Source organism: Hippopotamus amphibius, chromosome 15 (assembly GCF_030028045.1).
Source record: "Hippopotamus amphibius kiboko isolate mHipAmp2 chromosome 15, mHipAmp2.hap2, whole genome shotgun sequence".
NCBI lineage: Eukaryota > Metazoa > Chordata > Mammalia > Artiodactyla > Hippopotamidae > Hippopotamus > Hippopotamus amphibius.
In genome coordinates, this window is record NC_080200.1 from 7,534,525 (window position 1) to 7,558,131 (window position 23,607).

General features: G+C 46.6%; 1 protein-coding gene across 2 annotated transcripts; it reads right to left on the reverse strand.

The window, feature by feature from the left end:
• Positions 1–1,106: 1,106 nt before the first annotated feature.
• On the reverse strand, positions 1,107–21,847 carry TSPAN16 (tetraspanin 16). Of its 2 annotated transcripts, XM_057710440.1 has the most exons (8): positions 21,779–21,847; positions 18,447–18,644; positions 15,812–15,890; positions 15,275–15,280; positions 13,917–14,014; positions 10,502–10,654; positions 7,721–7,804; positions 1,107–1,154 (listed from the first exon to the last, which is right to left on the reverse strand). In XM_057710440.1, the coding sequence occupies exons 1-8, from the start codon at positions 21,845–21,847 to the stop codon at positions 1,107–1,109; spliced, it is 735 nt and encodes a 244-aa protein (XP_057566423.1). The 2 variants fall into 2 exon arrangements, with proteins under 2 accessions (XP_057566423.1, XP_057566424.1); XM_057710441.1 differs by lacking the exons at positions 15,275–15,280; positions 15,812–15,890 and having other exon boundaries at positions 13,917–14,024.
• Between the last annotated feature and the right edge of the window lie 1,760 nt (positions 21,848–23,607).

Genomic DNA, 23,607 nt, shown 5'->3' on the forward strand with positions numbered 1-23,607 from the left:
GGGCCCCCTGCTAGCTCTCCTGAGTCAGAAGCTCTGGGGGTGGGATTCAGACACCTGTGCTTTAACGGAACACCCATTTTCTAATTCTGTAACCACTGGATTAAGATAAAAGGAATTCAGAATACATGAAAAACGTGTTGTGTGAACCTTGCTGGACCTGGTTCAAAGGAACTGAGTTTAAAAAGACATTTTTGAGCCAATCACGAAAATCCAGCGATGGCCTGGGTTTTGAGTGATGCTAAGGAATGACTGTCAGTTGTCGTGGGTGTTGTCTTAGTCGGTTTGGGTTTCTGTAACAGAGTAGACTGGGTGGTTTATAAACAACAGACATTTCTTTCTCACAGTTCTGGGGGCTGGGAAGTTCAAGATCAAGGCACCAGCAGACTCAGGGTCTGGTCAGGACCAGTTTCTTGGTTCACAGATGGCTGTTTTTTTCTCTGGAAGGAACAAAGGAGCTCTCTAGAGTGTCTTTTACAAGGGCACTGATCCCATTCCTGAGGGCTCCATCCTTATGACCTAATCACCCCCCAAAGGCCACACCTTCTAACACCATCACATTGGGGATGAAGTTTCAACATATGAATTTTGGGGGTACACACACATTCAGTCAGGTGTGAGAATGGCTTTAGAGTTGTGAACACAAGCATATACATTTTTAGATATGTATACTGGAATATGAAAGGGGGAAATGACATTGGGATTTGTTTTAAAATACTTCTCAAGGAGGAAAGAGGGATAATGAAATGAATACTGTCAAACTCTTGGTGATGGTTGAATTTGGGTGCTGGGTATAGCAGAGTTTATTCAGACAAGTTCTTTTTTGTGTGCATTTTAGGGTTTTTTTTTTTTTTCACAAAGTAATTTATAAAACAGGACAGTTTCAATGGGAGGAAGGCATGCCATCCCATTCAGGTACTTAGAATTAAAACCACTGTCAGCTGGTATGAAAAATAAAATGAAGGAGAAAGGAGTCAAGATGACAGGAGTTTCCCAAATCTTTTACTGTCCATCTCCCTTCCAGAAGCAGTGAGTGCCCCAGAGAAACAAATTGAGACCAGATCTCCAGCAGCCAGCAGGACCCAGGTGTCCTGTTCTCCCCAGGTCTGTCAGCCCAGCTTGATGAACAGAAGCAAGGTAGCAAGAATTCCAGGCAGCTGAAATGGGGAAAGAAAGAAACAAGGAACTGAGGCAGGAGATAGATGGGGCCCCAGGGCAAACGGTTTGAGTTCGTTCCTGTGGACCGCTACTACTCTGAGAATAGAATAACAGGACAATTGAGAGAGGAGTCTGGGCCCTGCCCAGATAGACAATAAGAGGCCACAGATTCCTTATTCTCAAAGTCAGAAACCCTCCCTGACTATACAATGCACGGAAAGGCTCTTTGGAGGTCAAAAGCGGAGTGATGCCAAGTGATGTTTTCTACCCACAGGCCTCCTTGTTAGAATCCATCACGGCTAAGAGATGAGAGTACATACGTGGGAAGATCCTGAGATATACCAAACACAGACTTTGATCCAGGCAAGTCAAAATGATTGGCCAAAGGAAACCTGGAAGAAATGCCCCATATAAGTGACTTAAACTGCCATGAGGGCGCGACTCTCTCTCTGAGCCTGCCTAATGTGTCTATCCACACATACTGTACTTCTTTTTCCCAATAAATACTTTACTTGTTTCATTACTTTCTGTCTTCGTGGGACTTCTTCATCTGCAAAGCCAAAGAGCCAGGGCCTTGTCACTGACCACTGGTCTAGTGGCTAGGATTCGGGGCTCTCACCGCCTCGACCTGACCTCAATCATTGGCCAGGAACTGAAACCCTGCTTCAAGCCACTGCAGGCTGAGGCCACCAGAGACAAGAACCCACTTGAGGGATTTCTGGAGCCCAAATCAAATTTGATACATGGCGAGGGGCAGCATCCTGTTTCAGAAAGGTCAGGGGCAGGGTTTCACATACAGTGGAAGGACCCTCAGGGCCAAGGTGGAGATAATTTGGACCTGTTAACACAGTCAATCTCTGCAGTGGGTAAAAGGTGGATGCCTTTTGTGATGCACGTCAGTCATTCTCCCTTTGTTTCCCTCAGATCTTATCTCCACCTTCTCCTGTTCACTCCTGGGTCCTGCAAACTACACTTCCCAGAATCCCTTGCCCCCTCACATCCTGTTAGGTTTGGCCAATAGGAAGTACCAACAGGAGATGGAAGGGCAGGAGGAAAGGTTGGAGTATTTCTTCTCCACTCCCTCATCTCTTCTGCCCATCCTGAGCTCTCCAAGATCACAGCTATGGGCAGATGGCCCCTTTTGCTTGGCTCTCACTCTCCCCACCCCTTCAGGCATGGGAGAAGTAAAAGCTCCTTGTGTTGCTAGCCTCTAAGTGCCTCAAAACCCTCATTTCCCTTAAGCCTGCTGATGCCTCTGCAAGAAGACCCATGAAAACTTCTTAAAAGGACTGTCCGGGGCTGAATTCTATTTCTTGCTGGTACCTTGACTGTTTTGACCTCCCTGGGGAGGTTGGTGTGGTATAGTTTGCAAACACATATTCAATATAAATTTGTACAATTGAAAAAAAAATACTCATTTTAAAATACAAATCAGACAGATGAGACTCATCTGCATCTTGTCTGGTGGTGATTTGCAAAAAAACACATGCATATTAAAAATTAATATGGGGGAAGGGACTTCCCTGGTGGTGCAGTGGTTAAGAATCCACCTGCCAATGCAAGGGACATGGGTTCGAGCCCTGGTCTGGGAAGATCACACATGCTGTGGAGCACCTAAGCCCATGTGCTACAACTACTGAGCCTGCACCCTAGAGCCCTTGAGCCACAACTACTGAGCCCTCGTGCCACAACTACTGAAGCCCAAGTGTCTAGAGCCCATGCTCTGCAACAAGAGAAGCCACTGGAATGAGAAGCCTGCACACCACAATGAAGAGTAGCCCCTGCTTGCCACAACTAGAGAAAGTCTGTGTGCAGCAACGAAGACCCAATGCAATTATTTAATTTATATATTAAAATAAATAAATAAATAAATTTATGTAAAAAAATCAATATGGGGGAACACATGAGAAAAACTTCTTCGGGGCTCAAAGGGATGGAGTGTTTTTTTAAATAACAGCTTCTCTATTGAAAGTCAGTCCTCGACACAAGGGTTTGTTTAAAAAAGAAAATAACAAAGAAAAAATAAATAAATAATAACAGCTTTATTGAGATGTAAATCGTATATCCTACAATTCACCTTTCTAAAATGCATAGTTAAGTGGTTTAATTCCTTTACATTTAATGTAGTTGCCAAGAAGGTAGGATTTATATCAGCCATTTTGCTATGTGTTTTCTATTTTCTTTTTTTGTTGTTGTTCTTCTATTCATTCGTCACAGTCTTCTCTTCTGTTGGATATTTTCTAGTGCACCATTTTAATTCCCTTGTTGTTTCTTTTACTATATTTTAAAGTTACTTTCTTAGTGGTTGCCCTGGGGATTACAATGAACATCTTAACTTTTTACAACCTAGTCTGGATTAATACTAAATTAATCAGTACCATACAAAAACTTTGCTCCTATGTAGTTCTGATCCCTCCAACCTTCTTTGTTTTATTATTGTCATGTAAATTACATCTTTCTATAAAAGTCTGTCAACACAGTTTTATGGGTATTGCCTTATACAGTTGTCCTGTAAATGAGATAGGAGAAGAATAGTTTTAAAATATATATATATTTATATTGTCTTTTATATTTATTTATGTAGTTATCTTTATCAGTGCTTTTTATTTCTTCATGTAGGTTCAAAGTGATGCCTTCTGTCCTTTCATTTGCACCTGAACAACTCCTTTTAGTATTCCTTGTAGGTCTTACAGGTCTGTTTGTGATGCACTCTCTTGTTTTTTGTTTATCTGGGGATATCTTAATTTCTCCTTCATTTGTGAAGGATAGTTTTGCTGGCTATAGAATTCTTAGTTGACACATCTTTTTCTTTCAGCCTTTGAATATGTCATCCCATTTCTTTTGGCCTCTATAATTTCTGACAAGATATCAGCTATTAATTTTATTGAAGATACCTTGTACATGATGATTTGTTTTTGTCTTGATGCTTTCAAGAGTCTCTTTTCATCTTTTTCTTTTTACAGTTTTATCATACAACATCAAGGTGTGGATTTCTTTGAGTTTATACTGCTTGGAATTCATTGAGCTTCTTGGATGTGTAGATCCAGGTTTTTCATCAAATTTGGGGAGTTTGGGGCCATTCTTTCTTTTTTTTAGTTAATTTATTTATTGGATTTATTTTTTTATTGGCTGTGTTGGATCTTCGTTGCTGCACATGGGCTTTCTCTAATTGCAGAGAGTGGGGGCTCCTCTTCATTGTGGTGCATGGGCTCCTCGTTGCTATGGCTTCTCTTGTTGCAGAGCACAGGCTCTAGGCATGTGGGTTTCAGCAGCTGTGGCACAAGGGCTCAATAGTTGTGGCTCACAGGCTGTAAAGCACAGGATCAATAGTTGTGGCACATGGCCTTAGCTGCTCCACAGCATGTGGTATCCTTCCAGAGCAGGGCTCGAACCCATGTCCCCTGCATTGGCAGGCAAATTGTTAACCACTGCGCCACCTAGGAAGTCAAGTATTTCTTCAAGTATCCTTTCTGTCCTTTTCTTTCCCTCCTGTTCTGGAATCCCATTGTCCATATGTATGTATGCTTGATTGTGTCCCACACATCTCTGAGACTCTGTTCATTTTTCTTCATTCTTTTTTCTTTCTGTTCCTCAGCTGAATAATCTCAATTGACTTGTCTTCAAGTTCACTGATTCTTTCTCCTGCCAACTCAAATCAGTTGTGTGGCCACTCTACTGAATTTTCCATTTCAATTTTTGTACACTTCAACTCCAGAATTTTGGGGGGGCAGGGGTGGGCTGCCTTGAGTCTTCATTGCTGTGCACAGGCTTTCTCTAGTTGTGGCAAGCAGGGGCTATTCTTCACTGTGATGTGCAGGCTTCTCATTGTGGTGGCTTCTCTTGTTGCAGAGTATGGGCTCTAGGCACATGGGCTTCAGTAGTTGCCACATGTGGGCTCAGTAGTTGTGGCACATGGGCTTAGTTTCTCTGTGGCATATGAGATCTTCCCAGACCAGGGATCGAACCTGTGTCCCCTACATTGGCAGGTGGATTCTTAACCACTGCACCACCAGGGAAGTCCCAGAATTTCTATTTGCTTCCTTTTAAAAACTCATTTCTGTCTCCATTAATCCTTCCTATTTGATGAAACAGCACTCTCATACTTTTCTTTAGTTCTTTAGAGAGTCTCCTTTAATTCTTTGAATGTATTTATAATAGCTATTTTAAAGCATTTGTCTAGTAAATCCAACATCTGGGTTTCCTCAGGGACAGGTTCTACTGACTGATTTTTTTTCCTCTGTATACTGGCCACACTCTTTTCTTTCTTTGCAGTTCTCATGTATATTTTTTTACTTTGGCTGCGCTGGGTCTTAGTTGCAGCATGTGGGATCTTTAGTTGTAGCATGCAAACTCTTAGTTGCAGCATGTGGAGTCTAGTTCCCTGACCATGGATCGAACCTGGGCCCCCTGCATTGGGAATGCAGAGTCTTAGCCACTGGACCACCAGGGAAGTCCCTCTCAGAATTTTTTTGTTGAAAACTGGACGTTTAAAAAATATAATGTGGTAACTTTGAAAATCAGATCTCCCCGCCCCCTACTCCCCAGGGTTTTTTGTTTTGCTCTTTGTGGTTGTTGCTCCTGCTGTTTGCTTGTTCAGTGACTCTCTGGAACTAATTCCATGAAGTCTTTGTTGTATGCAGCCACTGAAGCCCCTGCTTGGTTAGCCTAGTGGCTAGGAGGAGAGTTTTCTTTTTTCCAAAAGGGAAACCTGGCTTCTGAGAGTTGAGCAATGTTCTGTAAATATTTATTGCTTCATCCATTCTGTCTATCACAAATCATATTTCTTTCTATTTTTACAATCTGGATAGTGTACGAATCAAGGCCAATTTCATTGAAAACAACTTCCATTTACTGCCCTAGTTTATTGGTTCATTCTTTTCTCCCTGGGGCCTATCTGGGCTGGGCTCTGAGCAAAGATTCCCCCTTGGACAAGGCTCAGGAATGAGAATGGTGCCCATCAATAGTGTTTCTATAGTGAGTCGTCTTTGAGCGTCTCTAGTGGTGCATGGAGACCTCATCACCTTTCAGCCACTGCCTTCCTGTGATCTTCGCTTTGGGCAGGACCTCCCTAGAGTTGATGAAAATGACTTCCCACAATCACTTTATGCTTTCTGTGGGTAGGGCATTGTGCAAAGTCTCTGACGTGCTGCACCTCATGGACTCATAACAATTGGGCCGTCCATGTTACAAATGAGGGAGGTCATGGTCCTGATGCTCAGTCAGAGAGCTAGTGAGTGACGTGACCAGGGCTGGAGTTCAGAGTCCTGGCACTTGCCCACACAGGCCTCCTACCATGTAAGTATAGGTCAGATTCATTAGCTGGGTGAAAAGGGCACATCCCTGGAGTAAGTTGTTCTTCACCTGAGTTAGGTCTGAGGCCCCCAGCACCCTCATGCCTTGTCACCTTTATAGGTAAACAGTAATGAGATCACCCTATTTAAAATGATGTCCTCTCTCTTCTTCTCAGCTTTATATTTCTCCTTAACTCACCACTATCATGCAATAAATTTTCTAATTCAAAAAATCTATTTTGGGGGTTCCCTAGTGGTCTAGTGGTTAAGATCTAGCACTTTCACTGCTGTGATCTGGGTTCAATCCCTGGTCAGGGAACTGAGATCCCACAAGCTGTGTGACACAGCCAAAAAAAAATTCATATTTTTTGTCTCTCCCAGCTGATTAGAATGTCAGCCCCATAAGAGCAAGGATTCTTGTCTGTTTAATTTATCTTTGTATTCCCAGTGCTTACAACAGTGCCTGGACTCAGCAGGTGCTCAATAAGATTTGTGGAGTGAAAAAGAGAACGTTAAAACCCATCTAATGGGGACTTCCCTGGGGGTCCAGTGGTTAAGAATCCACCTTCCAATGCAGGAGACATGGGTTCCATCCCTGGTCAGGGAACTAAGATCCCATATGCTGCGGGGCAACTAAGCCTACATGCAGCAACTACTGAGCCCGTGCACCACAACTAGAGAGAGAAGCCCGCTCACCCCAACAAAAGATCCTGCATGCTGCAACTAAGACCCAATGCAGCCAGAAAATAAAATTAAATTAAATTAAAAACCCTCTAATAGCTTTCTGTCATACTCAGAATGAAAGCAAAGGCCCTCTCTGTAGCCCACAATGTCTTGCCCTCATCTCCCCTTACCACCCTCCTCACTCACCCTGTTCCAGCCGCAGGGGTCTGTCTGCTGGTCCTTGAAAAGTCCAATCTCATTGCTGCCTCAGGGCCTTTGCACCAGCTCTTCTCTCTATCAACTCCCATATACGCACATGACTTTTCCTCACCTCCTCCAGTCACTGGTAAAATGTCACCTCCTCAGGGAGGCCATCCCTGATTCCCTTCCCTATCTCATTATCCTCTTTTCCTCCCTTCCCAGCAGGTATCTTTAACTGAAATGATCATCCATCCCCCCCCCACCCCCCCACCCCCATTGAATGCCAACTCAACCATGGTGGGGATTTTGTCTTTTGTCACTGCTCTGTCCCCATTGTCCCAAACAGTGCTTGGCACACAATAGGTGTTCAATAAAACAGCGTGGTGTGTCCCAGAGGAGCTGGACCTTACTTGTATCACTGCTGCCCCCAAAGAGCCCCCACTCAGGTTGATGCTCTGAGTCTTGGTTATTTTCAGGAGCTTAGGGAAATAGCCCTGCAGATACAAACATCAAAGCAGGCGGGACCTGGTTAGGGACTTGTGGATTCCAAGTCCCCATCAACCCCCACTGGTCGGACCGCCAACATTCCTCTCAGATTCAGGGAGGAGAAAGGGACACAGCCACAAGGACCTTGGCTCTTCCACACTTGATTGTTCCTCCCACCCCAGCATCTTCCCTGGCCTTCTCATTCCCTCACCCCATCCTAAAACATACCACAAAACTCCCTAGTATCCATTTGTGCTGATATCTAAGTGTGGTGATTAAGAGTATAATCAGATGTCCCAAGTTATCGCTAGCTGTGTAAGCTTGGAGAATTCACTACACCTCTCTGTGCCTCAATTTTCCCAATTATAAATGGGACCAATAGGATCTGCCTCACAATATTTTTGTGAGGGTTAAAAGAAAGAATCTACGTGAAGTACACAGCAGTGACTGGAGACACATTCAGCATTCAGTACCTGTTAGTCACTTCTGAGTGCTCTTTACATAGGAACAAAAGGGCTAACATGTATCCAGCACTTCCTCGGCCATTTACTTGTATTTTCTCACTATAATCCCATAAAGTGGGTACTAGCCTTTCCTCTGTTTTATAGGTGAAGAAACTGAAGCTCAGAGAGATTAAGAGATCAGACACGGGACTTCCCTGGTGGCACAGTGGTTAAGAATCCGTCTGCCAGTGCAGGGGACACGGGTTTGATCCCTGGTCTGGGAAGATCCCACATGCCTTGGAGCAACTAAGCCTCTGCGCCACAACTACTGAGCCTGTGCTCTAGAGCCCACAACCACAACTACTGAAGCCCTCGAGCCTAGAGTCCGTGCTCTGCAGCAAGAAAAGCCACCGCAATGAGAAGCCCACCCACGCACTGAAACAAAGAGTAGCCCCTGCTTACCACAAATAGAGAAAACCTGCATGCAGCAACAAAGACCCAACGCAGCCAATAAATAAATAAATAATAAATTAATAAATAAATAAATTTATATATTAAAAAAAAAAAGAGACCAGACACAGTGAATGAGCAGAAGAGCCACCTGCAGGTGATGGGATCTCCATGTCCCTTCCTCCAGTCACTGAAGTACTCCCCTTTCTTCTGGAAGCTTGAGTTGCCTTGAGCTCAAAGGATCCAGTGCCTCCTTTCATTTAATAAGCATTTATTAAGTGCCCACTGTGTGCTGGGCACTGAAACAGGTGCTGGGAACCCAGCAATGTACAAAAGAGACAACATTTCTGCCTTGGTGGGGCTGACAGTTGAGTGGGAAAAACAGATAATAAAATAAGCAGGTACTGCAATGACCTTGTCAGGTGGCGATTAAGCACTGGGCAGACACTAACGTAGGGTAAGAAGATGGAGTGTGATGGTGAATGGGGGGTGTCCTTTTATAGGTAGGGGGTCAGGAACAGCCTCAATGAGGAATTGACAACTGTACACAGACTTGAAAGAGGTGAGGTAGGAAAACATTTAGGGGAAGAGCATTCCAGGTAGAAAGAACATGGGAATTCCCTGGCAGTCCAGTGGTTAGGACCCAGCACTTTCACTGCCATGGGCCAGGGTTCAATCCTTAGTCAGGGAACTAAGATTCTGCAAGCTGCATGGTGTAGCTGGGAAAAAACAAACAAAGAGCCTGTGCAAAGGCCCTGAGGCAAGCATGTGCCTGGTGTATTTGTGCAGCAGCCAGGAGGTCAGTGTGGCTGGAGTGGAATGAATGAGGGGTGAGTGGGAGGAGAGGTGACAGGCAGGTTGTGCAGGGCACAATGGTGCAATGTGTGACACCATGTCCCTCTCTGAGGCCCTAGCCTGGGATCCACTCTGGACAATTCTCCATGGCACCCAGCAAGAGACAGTGTGAAGGGATGAACTAAGGAATGACTCTGATTTCTCAGGGAAGACCTTAGTGGTCATTCATCTGCAGCAGAAGTTAGGGGTGGGGAAGCTGGGGCTGGGGTTTGAAGCCCAGCTCCACCCCTCCCTGGCCATTGGAACCTCTCTGTGCCTCAGTCTCCTCATCTGTAAAATGGAGAAAGGCAGTCCCAACCTCAAGGGGTGCGATTGGGGACCAAATTCACAGAATGAGTACCCAGTCACGTGGCAGCCATCACTATCAACAGAACGATCATTTTCCACCATTATTGCTACAATTTAATTTCTCTGTGAGGCAGGCAGTGTGACCCAGGCAATGGACGCAGGGTGAACATGGATCAAATCCCAGCTCTACCAAAGCCACGTGACCTCGAGCCACTCCCCTCCTCCCCAAGCCTCAGTTTCCCCATCTGTGAAATGGGGATGATAACCTTTGGTGTATGATCGAAATAGCTAGGGTTCCTACAAAAAAGCTTCTTTTCTTCTTTTCATATTTTTTGGCCACATGACATGCAGGATCTTAGCTCCCACAGTGGAAACTGTGAAGGATAGAAGCTGTGCCCTCTGCAGTGGAAGTGCAGAGTTGTAACCACTGGACCGCCCAGGAAGTCCCCCTCAACAATGCAACTTCTATAAAAGCCACTGGGGGAATTCCCTGGGGGTTTCAGTGGTTACGACTCTGTGTTTTCACTGCCAAGGGTGCAGGTTCAGTCCCTGGTCAGGGAACTAAGATCCTGCAAGCTGTGCAGTATGGCCAAAAATGAAAAAAAAAAAAAAAAGAGTCACCGGCCCTCGGGGTCTACCTAGGTGATACATAACAAAATGTCAAGTTACCTCCTGATGGATGACATCTGCAGACATATTGCGCCCGTCACAGGCCACAGTCCCGATGCATTTACAGCAGCCCCTGGGGTAAGTGTGGCCGGTCATCCTTTCAAAGGAGGAGCCAGAAAAATCTGTGTAGTTCTTCACTCCACAGCACTTTAGCTGCAGAGAGGAGAATAAACACTTGAAGACTCCCTTTCAAATATCAAAATAATCAAAACAATAGAAATCATGGTTACCATGGCTACTGTTTAGAGCAGTCACAATATTCCAGTGCCTGTGCTAAATGCCTCCCTTTTCCCACCCCATCATGGCTCAGAACTATCCATGGCTGTCATCTTACTTGAGGTAAAAGCTGAACTCCTCACTGTGGTCCACAAGGCCCTATATTATCTGCCCTGTCACCTTCAGGCCCTTATCTCCCTGCTCTCTCCCTTGAACTCACTCGGTTCCACACTGATCTCCTCTCTGTTTCTTAAACACACTTAGTAAGCATCAGCCTCAGGGCCTTTAGAGAACTGTTCCCTCTTTTTGGAATACTGTTCCTTCAAATATCTGCATGGCGCCCTCCCTCACTTCATTCAGGGCTCTGTTCAAGTGTCTCTCCTCAGGAAGGTCTTCCCTGACCTCTCTTTCTAAGTTAGCCACCAGCCCTGTATCAGTCAGGCCAGGCTAAGGAATGCTGCATAACAAACAGCCCCTCAATCTCAGCACTTTGTCTCTCACCCTACATGCTCATTCCAACCTGGCAAGTGAACTCCATTTATCAAAATCTCTAAAGGACTCAGGCTAGTGAAGCAGCCACCACACAGATGGTTCCACTATTGTGCCGGGAGGAAAGAAAGGTTCAGAGGGCCCTACACTGGTAATTAAATAATTTGGCCAGGAAGTGACTCACACCGCTTCTCCTCACAGATCATTGGCCAGAGCTCATCACATAATCCCCAACTCACTACAAAAGAGCCATCCCACTGTGTGCTGAAAATAAGTGACAAATAGAACCCACAAGTAAACAAAATCCTGACTCTCTCTGCCATTTCCCTGCCTTGCTTTTCTTCACAGCACTTACCACCCCTGCCATCAATGTTTACTTAGTGGTTTCTTCTCCATCTCTCCACTCTAGTGTCAGTAACACAGGGCAATGACTTTGTTTTGTGCCCTGCTTTGTCCTCAGACCCCTGGACAGTGCCCGACACATAGCAGGTGTTCAATAAAGATTCATGGAAGGACAGCCACCTAAATATCCATCAACAGATGAATGGATAGAGAAGATGTGGTACATATATACAATACTACTCAGCTATTAAAAAAAGAATGAAATAATGCCATTTGCAGCAACATGAATGGACCTAGAGATGATCATACTAAGTGAAGTAAGTCAGAGAAAGGCATATGATATCACTTTTATGGGGAATCTAAAAAAATGATACAGGACTTCTCTGGTGGCACGGTGGTTAAGAATCCACCTGCCAATGCAGGGGACACGGGTTCGATCCCTGGGCCGGGAAGATTCCACATGCCGTGGAGCAACTAAGCCTGTGCACCGCAACTACTGAGCTTATGCTCTAGAGCCCATGAGCTATAACTACTGAGTCCTTCGAGCCACAGCTACTGAAGCCCTCACACTTAGAGCCCACGCTCTGCAACAAGAAAAGCCACCGCAATGAGAAGCCCATGCACCGCAGTGAAGAGTAGCCCCCACTCACTGCAACTAGAGAAAACCCACACAGCAACAAAGACCCAATGCAGCCAATTAATTAATTAAAAATGATACAAATGACCTTATTTATAAAACAGAAGGAGACTCACAGACATAGAAAACAAACTTATGGTTACCAAAGGAGGATAAATTAGGAGTTTGGGATTAGCAGAGACATACTGCTATATATAAAATAGATAAACAACAAGGACCTACTGTATAGCATAGGGAACTATATTTTATAATAAACTATAACAGAAAAGAACATGAAAAAGAATATATATATGTATAACTGAATCATTTTGCTGTACACCAGAAATGAATCCATTTGTAAATTAACTATACTTAAATTAAAAAAAAAAAAGATTAGTAAAAGGACTATAGGAATGAATGGGAAGTACTTTCTACCATCTCAAGCTTCAGAAGCCAAAACGGGGTTGCAGGCAAGTTCCCTACCCACCATGTGCCCCCTCATAAGCCTGAACTTGACCCCATAGCAGTTCCTGGACCCCAGACTCAGAAGGAAAGCACTCCTAGAAACAGCCAATGGCTTTTCCATTCCACACCCTCCCTGGCCTCGAAGATCCTTCTCAACCATCTGCCTCAAGAGCATAGATGACACATGGAGGCTGGCCTTCCTTCTTAAACACCAAGACTCAATACGTAAGTCTCACCACTTCACATCCATGAGAATGGCTATCAAAACAAAACAGGACTTCCTAGGTGGCGCAGTGGGTAAGAACCCGCCTGCCAATGCAGGGGACACGGGTTTGATCCCTGCCCCAGGAAGACACCACATGCTGCGGAGCAACTAAGCCTGTGCACCACAGCTGTTGAGCCCATGTGCCACAACGACTGAAGCCCACACGCCTAGAGCCCATGCTCTGCAACAAGAGAGGCCACCGCAATGAGAAGCCCGCGCACCGGAACGAAGAGCAGCCCCTGCTCGCCGCAACTAGAGAAAGCCTGTGTGCAGCAACAAAGACCCAACACAGCCAATAAAATAAATAAATAAATAAATTTATCTTAAAAAAATCAGAAAATAAGTGGTAATAAGGATGTGGAAAAACTGGAACCCTCGTGCCTCCATTGCTGATGGGAATGTAAAATGATGCAGCTGCTATGGAAAACAGCATGAAAGTTCCTCAAAAAATTAAACATAGAATTATCAGATGATCCCGCAGTTCTGTGTCTGGGTATATGCCTAAAAGAACTGAAAATAGGGACTCAAAGAGATATTTGTACACCCGTGTTCACAGCAGCACGATTCACAATAGCCGAAAGGTGGAAGCAACCCAACTGTCCATTGACAGAGAAATGTGTAAATAAAATGTGGTCGGTCCATGCAATGGAATATTATTCCGCCCTAAAGAGGAAGGAAATTTTGACACATTACAACATGGATGAACCTTGAGGATGCTTAGTGAAATAAGCCAAACACAGAAAGACAAGTACTGTATGATTCCACTTATACGAGGTCCCCAGAGGAGTCAGATTCCTGGAGAATGGTAGAATGTAGGATGGTGGGTGCCAGGGGCTGGGAGAGAGGTAAGGAGCCTTAGTGTTTAAAGGGGACAGAGTTTCATTTCTGGAGATGGAGGGTGGTGATGGTTGGGAATGTGCTTACTGCCACTGAACTGGACACTTAAAAATGGTTAAGATGGTACATTTATGTTATGTATCTTTTACCACAGGGAGAAAAAAAAAAAAGAATGTGCATCTCACCTTCTCCACGACCAAATTCCATTCCATGGAATAGTCATCTGGCTCCTTGTAACCTCTGTAATTCTTCCTCAGGGTCACAAAGTTGTGCTCTAAGGCCACTTCTCTAACCTCAAAGATGAAACAGGGAGGGGTGAGCACAGAAAATAGCAAGGCGCCCCATTGGGTGAGGTTTCTTGGGGACTCAGCGGGCGGGGGGCGGGGGCTTCCCTTCTGCCTCCTTCATGGCCCTTCCCCCAGCCACGAGGCTGTGTTTGAGGAGGACGAACTCAGACTGCCATCGCTCCCCGCCCCGAGGGACACAGTGAAGAGCGTGGGTCTCGAGCTCAGCGCATCTGGTTGTATCCAAACTCACAAGCTGGTTTGAATCATCTGCTCTTTTGAATCGCCCACATGCCTGCTACGCCCGCGATTGGGCTGCAACTCAATTAAGGACTTGAATATCATCTTTAGCAACGGAATCTCTCTCTGCACAAAAGGGGCAACTTTAATTTTCTATCTTTTTTTCTATTTTCTATTTTTTTCTATTTTTTTAAATAGAGGTCTAAATTAAAAACATTTTTTTCCCCAAAGAGGTGAAATCGTCACATGGCTCAAAATTCACAAAGCACAGAAGGGTAGACCATGAAAAGTCTCCCTCCCACTTTTTTCTCTCAGCCGACAAGTTTCTCCCACTCCACCGCCCCGACTGTTACTGTTTCCTGTGTCCCCAAAGAGATATGCTATGTGTGTCAAAGCAAAGTATATTCTCATTGTCCTCCTTGCTTTATTCTGTTCTCATTGTTCTGCATCCGGCTGTTTGCAACAAGAGTAGCAGCTCTGCACCCTGCTCAAATCCGGGTGGCTTCTCCAGGAGCCCGGATTCCTGCTGCCAGCAACCAAAGGTCTTTTTTTTTTTTTAACTTTTTCCATGCAGGATCTTTGTTCCCTACCAGGAATCGAACCCGCGTCCCTTGCGGGGAAGCCGGGAGTCTTAACCACTGGACCACCAGGGAAGTCTCCAGCACCCGAGGTTATCGCATTGGCCTCCCAGCACGCATGCGCCCTGGGAGCAGCCCTTAAGCAATGACTGATGGGAGGTGGTGGATCAATACTCCAGCTGCCGCTCCCCTTGGGTGCGGGAAATAGATGCATGCTCCTGGCTGCGACCCGACAATCCCCCACCAGGACTGAGCCCAGTTGCACAGTGTCAGAGCTTTCAGGGGCTACATGCCCTTCCCTGCCTCACTGCCCCTGTCCCCTAGGGGTCCTTCTTGGGATCACCTCTCAAATAAGCCAGAAGCCTTCAAATCCTTGTCTCAGGGCAGGCCTCTTGGGGGACACAAGATGGTACATTCTCATACTGTGTCCTGAGAATGTACCATCTCCTGTATATAGAGCCTCCTCCTTCCTTCTTTCCCGCTGCATCAGTCTCCCTTGTGTAGATTACTGTAAATGATAAACTACGCCCCACCCCCACCCCCGCCCCAAAGCGGCAGCAATCTTTTGTGCACCCTGGTATGTATGTCAGCTGCACACAAACAAGCATCTCCTTGGACAATTCCTAGGGACCAGATGGTTGGGTCAAAGTGTCCGTGCTTTGTCATTTTGATGGATTTTGCTAAACAGCCCTCTATTTTGAACTCATTTCTAAACCCCAACAACCTTCACAGCTTTTCCCATTACTCCCCCAGCCTCACCCCAAATGCAGGAGAGATGGTCAAATTCACCCCACAGGTTTCTTGAGGAGAGCCTTTGAGGGGAGGGCTGAGGTTTTCAGCTTTTCATCCTGTCTCTGGAGGCTCAGTCTCCCACCATCACCGGATCTTGGCGAGCGTGGGTGCCTCCCCGGGGGAAGGGGCGGGGCTTCTATTGATTCTACTTATTTCTAATGCGGAGTGAGAGAAGCTGAGCTGTACTTAGAATTGGGAAGAAGACAAGGACCACTGTAGCGACCACGATTTCCACGATGAGAATGATGACCATGACCAAGAAAAACTCGAAGACACAGAGCAGGGCGGAGGGGGGCTGGGAGCCTGCGGGGAGTCCTCCCACCCCATCCCAGGCCACCGTGGCCTCTCCAGAGTGAAAGAACTCGCGCTTGCGGGCGGGGCGGGTGGTATTTTATTTCGTCCATGTGTTGCTTTCCTGAATGTTGTCCAGTGGGTTATTCTTAGGATCTAATAGCTGGAATGCCCAGCACGTTCCGGGAGTCCAGGAGACCGAAGAGGGGACCTCCGGCTGTGTGGGCAGACAGCAGGGGCCGATGGAAAAGCAGGAGGTACAGTGAGGGCACAGAACAGAGGCAGGAGGGAATTGCCTGGCTGTCCAGTGGTTAGAACTCTGTGCTTTCACCGCCGAGGAGGGCCTGGGTTCGATGCCTGGTCAGGACACTAATATCCTGGACGCCAAAGAAACAAAACAAAGCAAAGCAACCAACAAACAAAAAACAGAGGCAGGAGAGGGGAAGAGGCAGGGCCAAGAGACCTCAGATCCTCAGATACACAAATTGGGGGGAGGGATGATGGGACTGAAGGGGAGATGCCAGGATGACAGGTGAGTGGGTACCAGAGGGAAAATATCAACATAGGCTGCCTCATGTTTCCAATGAAATTCACATGCCTGGTGGCAAATACTGTTGCGGGGGAGAGTGGGGGCCAGGGAGTCTTCACGTTACCCATAGAGGAAAAGCTGCTGCCCTCCCAAGCCTCAGTTTCCCCATCTGTACAACATAGGGACGGGACCAGCTCAAGGGGTCTCAGAGAATTCTATGGAGCTTCTAGAGACCAGGTTGGGGGGGGGGGGTCAAAGAGAGAGTCAGCTCCCAGTTCCCCGGTCATCTGTTTCCATCTATGTCTCTTATTATTATCATTATTAAAATCGCTTTGATAATTCAGGCTTTGAGTCACCAGACTGGCCGATGGCTGGGCTTATCTGGCCTTGACACACAGAGAGGCAGGAAAGCACAGTGGATACACACCAGGGGTCCCCAGAGTCAACAGGGAGAAACATGGAGGCAGTTGTGAGACCCCAGACATGTGGCTCCTGTATCAGATTCTGAGGATTCCTATTAATATTTCTTGGGAATTCGCTGGCTGTCCAGTGATTAACACTCCATGCTTCCCTTGCTGGGGACCTGGGTCTGATCCCTGGTGAGGGAACTAAGATCCTGCAAGCTGCTGCAGCATGGCCAAAAATAAAAAATAAAAAAATAATTAAAAAATAATATTTCCCAGGACTTCCCTCGTGGCACCGTGAATAGGACTCCATGCTCCCAATGAAGGGGGCCTGAGTTCGATCCCTGGTCAGGGAACTAGATCCCACATGCATGCTGCAACTAAGACCCAGTGCAACCAAATAAATAAATAAATATTAAAATAATAATAATAATAATTCCCAACCTCTGGGTGACTAGGGCATCCAGAGGACAGATATTCCTATTGGCTCCGTCTTCAGAATCTATCCCGAATCTGCCCACTTCTCACCCCGTCCACAGCCCCACCAGGTCCATCCCATACCATCTCCCACCTGAACCAACGCAGTCCCTCCACCCTGGTTCCACCACACTCTATTCCCTCCATAGCCGCCAGAGGGCGCCTGTGAGCACCCAAGTCAGTGCACTGCTTTGCTCAGAACCCTTCGTGGCTCCCAACGCCATCAAAAGGACTTTGCTTTTCTGAGTGAGGTCTCAGAGGCTTTGGCTGGACCAGACGCTGACGGTAAAGTCGATCGGATTCGCCAATGGGTTGGACATGGGGTGTGAGAGAGAGGACTCTTTGATTCCTCCAAGTTAAACCATGGGTAAAATAGTGTCCATATCCTATTGAAGAGAAACACAGTGCAGGAAGGAAAACAAAAGATGCTGGAGAGAGATTCAACTTAGCCTGGGATGATCAGCTCAGACAAGATTCTGAGGGAAGTGGGAATGAGGACTCTGGGAGCTGGACTTTGGGGAGATATTTGGCCAAGGCTATAAGTGAGAATGAGTAAGACGTAAAATCTGTGACATGCTATTTGCAAATCATGCTTGAAATATTCATATCCCATGTATTTGAACATGTACTTGTGCTACATGGCTATTACAGTAGCGTTGTGTTTGTGGGGCATATACACATGGGCCATGGAACAAAGCAGTGTGCACAGAACAGACCCAAGCATAATGGAAGCTAGCATAGACAGAGACGCACTGGATGGACCAGTCAGTAAATGCAACAGTATGTCACCCAAGTGGGGAAAAAAAAAATCAAATCAGACCCCTACCTCACACCACAAACACCATCAAACTCCCAAAGGCTAAAGAGCTAAGAGTGAGAAAGCAAGACTGAAAATAATAGGAAGAAAACCTAGGAGAGTATAATTTATGTGCTTGGGTAAGGGAGGGATTCTAAATGAGACCCATCATAAAGGAAAAGATGGATGTGTCTGATGCCCTCAAACAAGACACCAGAAACACCATCAGATAGGAAACGTCAATCAAAGGAGTTTGCAACACATGCAAGGAAGGATTCAGACACGACAGGGGAGTTGTGGGGTCTGTGTGCAGATCCAACTTACAAACAAGAGGGTGCCTCTGCTTTCTTCGGTTGCTCCGTGCCACCCGGCAAAGCCAAGCAGCACCGTGATGCAGCCCATCGCCAGGCACAGGTAGCCAACGTGCAACAGGTATGCAGAGGACAGCCCGAGGACCCTCGTCAGGACAGCCCCCCTGAAATTTACATAGATGCCTGGGCTGATGAGGACCACACCAGAGAGCTTCAGAACAGAAAACACAAGGGGAAAAGCAGTCTGTTAGTTGTATACAAACAGAACTCTCCTGGGGGAGGGGGAAGGAGGAACAAAGACCAATAAAATCAGCAAAAATATTTCAAAAATGATAGTACCCAAAGTTGGTGAGCATGTGGAGAAACATTCTCATACATTGCTGCCAGGAAACAACCTTTTTTGGGGGGGCAGGGGAGAGGCATGCAAGAGGACATTTTGCAATTCATGTTCAAAACCTTAAAGGTTTTATGGTAAAATCTTTTACCTAGAAATTCCATTTCTAGACACTAACCTAGAGAAATAGTCACAGATGTGCCTCAGAACAAGGATGCACAAGGATGTTCATTAAGGACAAAATGTTGGAAGTAATTGAAGCAACCAATAATGCAGATTGAGCAGGTAAATCATGGTACAGCCATGCAGTGGGATCCTAGACAGTTATTTTAAATGATGACTGTAAGACAGGAGGTGGCAAATTTTTTTGGAAAAGTCCCCAATATTGTGAGATTTGCAGGCCATACAGTCTTGGTTGAAATGACTCAGCCAGTGCAGCAGAAAAGCAACCATACACAGTCCATAAACAAATTTATTTTATTTACAAATAAATTTTATCTATCTATTTACAAGACTGTACTTTGCTGATTTCCGTTGTAGGAGAATGTTTATTGATGCAGAAAAATATCTTTACAGCCTAAATTTTTTAAAAAGTAGATTGTCGAGACTTCCCTGGTGGTGCAGGGGACACAGGTTTGATACCTGGTCCAGGAAGATCCCACATGCCGCAGAGCAACTAAGCCCCTGTGCCACAACTACTGAGCCTGCGCTCTAGAGCCCATGAGCCACAACTACTGAAGCCCACGTGCGTAGAGCCTGTGCTCCGCAACAAGAGAAGCCACCGCAATGAGAAGCCCGCGCACTGCAACAAAGAGTAGCCCCCACTCGCCACAACTAGAGAAAGCCTGTGTGCAGCAACAAAGACCCAATTCAGCCAATAAAGAAACCTTAAAAAAAAAAAAAAAAGTAGGTTGTCAACCGTTACAGTCCTTGGTATTTATCTAACAGAGCTGAAAACTTATGTTCACATAAAAACCCACACAAGGATGTTTCCAGCAACTTTATCCACAATTGTCAAAACTTAGAAGCCACCAAGATGGCCTTCAGCATATGAATGGATAAATAAACTGTGGTATATCCAGACAATGGAATATTGGCACTAAAAAGAAACGAGCTATCAAGCCAGGAAAAGACATAGAGGAAACTTACAGGCATATTGCTGAGTGGAAGAAGCCAATCTGAAAAGACTACATGGTTTATGATTCCAAGTATATGACATTCTGGAAAAGGCAAAACTATGGAGACAGAAGAAGGATCAGTGGTTGCTAGGGGTTGGGGGGAAAGAGGGGTGAAGGGGTGATGGGTGGAGCACAGAGGATTTTTTTTTTTATAAATTTATTTATTGGCTGTGTTGGGTCTTCACTGCTGCACACAGCCTTTCTCTAGTTGCAGCGAGCGGGGGCTACTTTTTGTTGCAGCACACGGGCTTCTCATTGCAGTTGCTTCTCTTGTTGGAGAGCATGGGCTCTAGGCGCACGGGCTTCAGTAGTTGTGGCACATGGGCTCAGTAGTTGTGGCTCTCAGGCTCTAGAGTGCAGGCTCAGTAGTTGTGGCACAGAGGCTTAGGTGCTCCAAGGCATGTGGGATCTTCCCGGACCAGGGATTGAACCCATTTCCTCTGCACTGGCAGGCAGATTCTTAACCACTGCACCACCAGGGAAGTCCCAGCATGGAGGATTTTTAGGGCAGTGAAGCTACTCATATGATACTGACATGGTGGATACATTTGTCAAAAGCATTTGTCAAATTTTGACATTTGTCAAAAGTACATTGTACACAGAATGTATAACACGGGGGTTTCCCTGGCAGTCCAGTGGTTAGGACTCCATACTGCCACTGCAGGAGATACAGGTTCAATCCCTGGTAGGTGAACTAAGATCCCGCAAGCTGTGCACTGTGGCCAAAAAATAAAGTATAACAAAAAGAGTGAACCTTAATATAAACTATAGACTTCAGGTTCTAATGATATCAAGGTAGGTTCATTATAACAAACATTACCACTCTGATAGGGAATGTTGACAGTGGGGGAGGCTGCACGTGTGTGGGGGCAGGGCTTATAAGGGAAATCTCTGTACCTTCTGCTCAATTTTGCTGTGAAACTAAAACTGCTCTTTAAAAAGTCTGTTTTAAAGGATGAAAAACTTACAATCTTTTTAAAGAGAAAAAAAGTAAGGATTGTAAAGCATTAGCATTACATGTTTTGCTGTTTTTAAAAGGTACATAGAAAAGTCTGGAAGGGGCTTCCCTGGTGATGCAGTGGTTAAGAATCCGCCTGCCAATGCAGGGGGCATGGGTTTGATCCCTGGTCCAGGAAGATCCCACTTGCCTCGGAGCAACTAAGCCTGCGAGCCACAACTACTGAGCCCACGTGCCACAACTACTGAAGCCCTTGCACGCCCTAGAGCTTGTACTCCACAACAAGAGAAGCCACCGCAATGAGAAGTCCACGCACTGCAACGAAGACCCAACACAGCCAAAAAAAAAAAAAAAGCATTATCTTGTTTAATTTCCATCAAAATGGTTGCAGCACAGGTAAAGAGAGGAGGAGTGATATTTAACTTTCTTCTCTTTCCTGGCAGTCTTTCCTCATACCGCTGTTTTACTATTAAAAACAATTACTTCTTTAGCAGTGCACATTTTGGGTTAGTTTTATAGTATGAAAAAATGGTTTGAAAAATGTAAAGGACCGAGAGAAGAACCATTCCCTCCTGCCTTCCCTAACAACTTTGCTTTCTGCAGGATTTGCCTTAGAACCAAGATCTTCTACCGTGGACCCCGGATTCCCCAGATCACACTCTTCTGTCTGATTCTAGTAACTCTGGGTCATTAGAGGCTACGCCAGTTCCCAGTGCATCCTGCTCCTCGTCAGTCTGCCCTACATCCCTCCTGCTTCCCTGAGGACCACAGATCCGGATGCCAGTAAATTTGGATCAACTTATTTCTGTCTTTGAAGGAGCCAGTCGTGGAGGAAGGGCTGCAAAGCCCCAGGGCCCAGGTTGTGACACACTTACAGCCAAAATGCCGTTGAAGAAAGATAACAGTTTCTTCAAGGAATAATACAGAGTGTGCGTTTCAGCCATGTTGGCCAGACTGGGGTGCCCTGACCATTTAAGTCAGCATCTTCCTAAAGCTCTGGGCTACTGTTTCCCAAGATGGTAGAGGTCTGGGGTATGGGGCACCAAAGCTGACTTGCTCTGCCCCTCTCTCTCCTGGCTCCCTGATCCTTTGCCGGGGAGGGGGCCCAGCGGCTGCCCTTCTTCAGTCACAGTCTTTATCACATCACAATCAAATCCTGGAGCAAGTCTCCCGGTGCCAGGGAAGCAGGTGCCCTAAACTCTGCCCTGCTCATTCCTCATCCTCCATCCTCCAAATAGGCCACACCAGGGGTGGCGAAGAGGCATTGTGTGCCACCCTGGTACCCTTCCAGATGCCACCAGGGCCCTGTGGGCACAGCGCTTAGCACTGACCACTCGTGTGGCTGAAGCCCCCGCTAGACTGGAGGCTTCAAGGGGACAGGGGCCTGGGCTGTCCTGCTCATGGCTATGTCCCCAAAGCCTGGTACACAGCGTGCTCAAGAAACCGCTGTGGAAAGAATGAATGAATGAAGAGGTTCCATGAAGCAGGAATCTAGCTATAAGCCATCACGTTCCCCAGGCCCCTGCCTACACATTAGCTCAATGGGCTCATCCTTTTCACAGGGCTCAGAGAGGCCAAGGTAACTGCCCAAGGCCACACAGGAAGCAGGGCCAAGGCTGGGCTTTGGAGCTCCAAGCATGATGCAGAAATAGGAACCTCGGATCCCTTCCCACCTGAGCACCCCTATTGTCTCCATCTGAGGCCTGCTTGGCCAGAGCTGATAAAGATATTGTCCTTAAGCCCCTGTGTCATTGATCACTGGGCCTTTTTTTTTTTTTTTTTTCCACTGGGGCTTTCTTGATGATAAGGCAAAGAGAGCATTTCAGGGCAAAAAAAAATGTGCATGAAGGCACTGAGGGCCCCCAGACCCAACTCCCACAGCCATTAGCCCTCATTGTCTCCCTGCCCAGACCCCAGGTTCAACCCCAGGCTCCTCTGTCCAGCCCTGGGCTGGAGTGTGTCTGTGCCCAGGCCTTGGAGGGTGCAGGACTTTCACAACCTTCTGTCATCCCCAAGGAGAAACTCAAAGAAAAACATTACTTTCCATTTGAAGTAATTTAATGCATGTTTGTCAAACTGCCTGCTTCTTGGAACATACAGAACTTAAGCAAGAGGTTCGTGGAGGCGTGGCTGTCTCCTCCCTGGACCACGGGTCACGTTCACAGCTAGGAGTGTGTCCTTCCATAACTTTCTCTAAAAGGTCATTTGCAACAAAGAGCCTCAGAGCTAGGGGCTGAAGGCCCCAAAAAGGGGGCACCAAGGATTCGAGAAAACGGGAGCAAAGCAGGACAGGAGAAGGGTGGCGTTAAGGAGGGCGGGAAAATGAAAGACAGATAAGGGCGGGGAGGGTGTGAGTCAGAGAGCGGTGTGGAAGTAGAGGCGCGGTGGAGGGCCTGTCATCAAAGGTGAGCGGCCCCGGCGAGAAATGGGAAAAGGTAGACTTGAAGCTGGAGGCTGCAGGAGCCCCTCCGAAGCGCCCCGCCCCCGCGGCAGCCCCGCCCCCGCGGCAGCCCCGCGAGGCAGAAGCCCAGGTCCCGGCCTCGCGCACCCCCTGGCGGCCATCAACGGAAGCACGTGTGCCCGGACCCTGGCATCTCCCAGCCAGACACATCCAAATGTGTCTCTGTCCGCTCAGCCCTCGGCTGTGAGGAAACGGAGGGGCAAGAACTACCCCCACCGCCCCCCAGCACACACCCATTGAGTT

Excerpts from the sequence above, each read along its gene's own strand:
- TSPAN16 (XM_057710440.1), bottom strand. The coding sequence starts at position 21,847 with ATGGCTGAAACGCACACTCTGTATTATTCCTTGAAGAAACTGTTATCT. Across the intron at positions 15,891-18,446 it reads GCAGAGGCACCCTCTTGTTT|TTTTTCTTGGTCATGGTCAT; the intron begins GTAAGTTGGATC and ends TGTGTCTTCGAG. Across the intron at positions 10,655-13,916 it reads GGAATTTGGTCGTGGAGAAG|CTAAAGTGCTGTGGAGTGAA; the intron begins GTGAGATGCACA and ends TCCTCTCTGCAG.